General features: G+C 48.3%; 2 protein-coding genes across 3 annotated transcripts in view; one reads left to right on the top strand and one right to left on the bottom strand.

Moving 5' to 3' along the window:
- Window positions 1-3,215, top strand: part of CDKL5 (cyclin dependent kinase like 5) — a 213,136-nt gene that overhangs the window by 204,496 nt on the left and 5,425 nt on the right. The window contains exon 19 of the mRNA XM_037742797.1: window positions 1,133-1,216. Within this exon, the coding sequence (XP_037598725.1) occupies window positions 1,133-1,216 (84 nt within the window). The remainder of the gene's footprint in view (window positions 1-1,132; window positions 1,217-3,215) is intronic.
- Window positions 1-3,215, bottom strand: part of RS1 (retinoschisin 1) — a 30,055-nt gene that overhangs the window by 5,960 nt on the left and 20,880 nt on the right. For both annotated transcript variants that reach the window (XM_017540633.2, XM_037742798.1), the window contains one exon: window positions 2,295-2,436. In XM_017540633.2, coding sequence (XP_017396122.1) covers window positions 2,295-2,436 — 142 coding nt within the window. The remainder of the gene's footprint in view (window positions 1-2,294; window positions 2,437-3,215) is intronic.

The raw sequence follows: 3,215 nt of genomic DNA on the forward strand, positions 1-3,215 counted from the left end.
GAGTTTTGCTCTTGTTGCCCAGGCTGGAGTGCAGTGGCACGATCTTGGCTCACTGCAACCTCCGCCTCCGGGTTCAAGCGATTCTCCTGCCTTAGCCTCCCAAGTAGCTGGAATCACAGGCGTACACCACCACATCTGGCTAATTTTGTGGTTTTGGTAGAGACAGGGTTTTACCATGTTGCCCAGGCTGGTCTCGAACTCCCAACCTCAGGTGATCCGCCCCGCCTCGGCCTTCCAAAGTGCTGGAATTAAAGGCGTGAGCCACCACGCCCGGCCAACTAATTTGTTTTTTTAGCTACATTCCTCATAAATTGTGGAAACCTATCGTAGTTCCCCCGCCGCCTCCTTTTTTCCTTTTAGTGTGTATTTTAATTAGCTTCGTATGACTTAGCCCTGGGCCGCCTTCTCTTCTTTTTCCAGATTTACTTCTTGGGTGGCTCCTGACTTTTTACTTCCATCCCAGATCTTTTCTAAATTCCAAATCCAGAGAGTTCAGTTGCCAGCTAGAGGACTTCCGTATGCCTCTCAGCATCTCAGATGAAACATGTCCCAATGTGAGCCCCTAAGTGCCCCCACCCCACCCCGCTTTCAGACCCCACATCTCTGAGTATCCATCCTCCCGTGCATTCATGCCAGCCACCTGAGAACCGTCTTGGGCCCCCTCCTCTCCATACCTCCAGCTCCCAATCCATCTATCGGCCCCATCTGCAAGTGTCTCAACTTCCTCTATTTCTCTGGGTCTCCACTGCCACCATTCTAGCCCATGTCCCCCTCCTTTCTTGCCACACCTGACTTAACTAGTCTCCCTGGATCGCTCAGGCCCCACAGAAACCAGAGAACTTTTCTTCACACACAAATGTGCTTGTGATACTCTTTGACTTAAAATCTTTTTCTGGCAGAGTCTGCTAATGATCGCCCGATATTTCCTTCCCATCTTCATTTGGTAATAGAACCCCTGGATTTCATCTCGGCAAATGGCCACCTGGCTAAGATGACATTTCCCAGTCTCCCTTGCAACTAACCAAACTCTGGTCGATGGGCTGTGGGCAGAAGTGGCCAATAGAATATGTTTGTGTTCTTAAAGGCAAATCATGCGCACTCTGCTGCTCTTCTGTTTCTCTCCACTAACTAGAATGTGGATGTGATGGTAGAATACAGAGCCACCATTTTGGACCCCAAGATAGATGCATCATGTCAAGGATGACAGAACAACAAAGTAGAGCCTGGGCCCCTCATGCCATCAAGCTGCCATAACAACCCTAGGCTGCTGAATGAAATATTTTTTTTTTCTTTCTGAGACAGAGTCTTGCTCTGTCACCCAGGCTGGCGTGCAGTGGCCTGTGATCTCGGCTCACTGCAATCTCCGCCTCCCAGGTTCAAGTGATTCTCCTGCCTCAGCCTCCCAAATAGCTGGTATTATAGCCACCTGCCACCACACCTGGCTAAGTTTTGTATTTTTAGTAGAGACGGTGTTTCACCATGTTGGCCAGGCCAGTCTTGAATTCCTGACCTCAGGTAATCCACCTGCCTCAGCCTCCCAAAGTGCTGGGATTACAGGCATGAGCCATCACACCCGGCTGATGAATGAAACTTTTAAGTGAGCAAGAAACACACTTCTACATTAAGTCACTGTATTTTGGTGCTCTTTGTTACAGCAGCATAAACCTGTATGCTAACTGATTTGCACTCAGTGTCCTCCCATTATCCCCGCAGTAAGGACCACAGTCACTAACGTGGCTTCTAAGGTCCTATACCATCTGACCTCTGCCTGCCTCTCCACCTTGCCTCAGCTGTGCTCCAGCCTTGCTGCCCTCTTTATGTTCCCCATCCACACCCTGGAGGTATCGTCCCAACTCAGGGCTTTTGCACCTGCTGTACCTACCCAACACCTCTTGCCCTCCCTCACCTGGCCAACTTCAAGTTGTAGGTCAAATATGTTTTCCTTAGAAAGCCTTTGCTGGCTGCATGGATGAGGTCTTTCTTCCTTCATATCCCCCGCAGCACTCATAAGTACATTCTGTGTCATTAGAGAGCCCTTCTTTTTTTTGAGACAGGGTCTCCCTGTGTTGCCCAGGCTGGAGTGCAGTGCTGCTCACTGCAACCTCCGTTTCCCAGGTTCAAGCAATTCTCCTGCATCAGCCTCCTGAGTAGCTGGGATTACAGGCACGTGCCACCACACTGGCCAGTTTTTTGTAGTTTTAGTAGAGACAGGGATTCACCGTGTCGGCCAGGATGGTAGAGAGGTGCATGTTTTTTCAAAGCACATGAAAAAAAATCCCCTGGGCCCTGCTTACCCAAAGCCTTGACTGTTGAGCCGGGCCTTGTTTGCAGTCCACGAGGAATACCAGCCCACATACTGCTCTGGGTTAGAGCAGGTAATCTGGTCCGGTGTGACCTCCCCCGATTCGAAACCCAGGGGCTTATGATATGGGCATTCTGGGAAGGGAAAAAGAATGCATATCTCAATACTCAGCAAGCACCAGGTGACTGAAATAACAAAACAAACCCATCTGCTTTGCACTTCGGAGCTGGAAAAGGCTTTACCTGTCTCTCTGGTTCACAATGAGTAGAGCTGGGTCTTCAACGGTTCACTACTCATGCGAGAAAGGAATGAAGGATGAAGTAAAGGAATTGCCATAGAGACTCACAGCCTTTGTAAAAGCAGAGGGAAGGGGCTCTATGGCAACCTCACAAGGGGTGTGCGGAATTTTGAGAAATGCCTCACCTCCTCCACCAACTTAGAGATCTGAAAACCAAGAGGTGCACAGCGAAACACCGTATTTAAAGCTATACATCTTTCTTTCCTTCATTAACACAGATTTAGCCATCCCCTCAATGTCTTTGGGCAGCAGATGATGCAAATTATAGGGACAAAACCACAGTGAGAGGAGAGGCAAGACAGGCGATTACATATTGAGATATTGAGAATAACTTCCTACTTGTAAATTGCAGTTTTCTCACCCGTCAAATGAAAAAAAAAAAAAAAATGGGTGAAATGTGCTCGGGGAACTGTTGAACGAGAAACAGCTGAAAGGAACTGCTTTTTCCCAAGGGTAGTAGTCAAAGGTGGTTCTTCTGTGTTAATTCTCTCTCCCTTCCTCTTGTCTGTATGTCCCCTCACATTAAACACAGTGTCCAGTTATCTGGTCAGAGGCTGCCAGTTTTCAACCCAGTATTCATTCATTCTCCCCTTCTTCTTCTTCTTCTTTTTTTTT

Source organism: Cebus imitator, unplaced genomic scaffold, assembly GCF_001604975.1.
Source record: "Cebus imitator isolate Cc_AM_T3 unplaced genomic scaffold, Cebus_imitator-1.0 Scaffold128, whole genome shotgun sequence".
NCBI lineage: Eukaryota > Metazoa > Chordata > Mammalia > Primates > Cebidae > Cebus > Cebus imitator.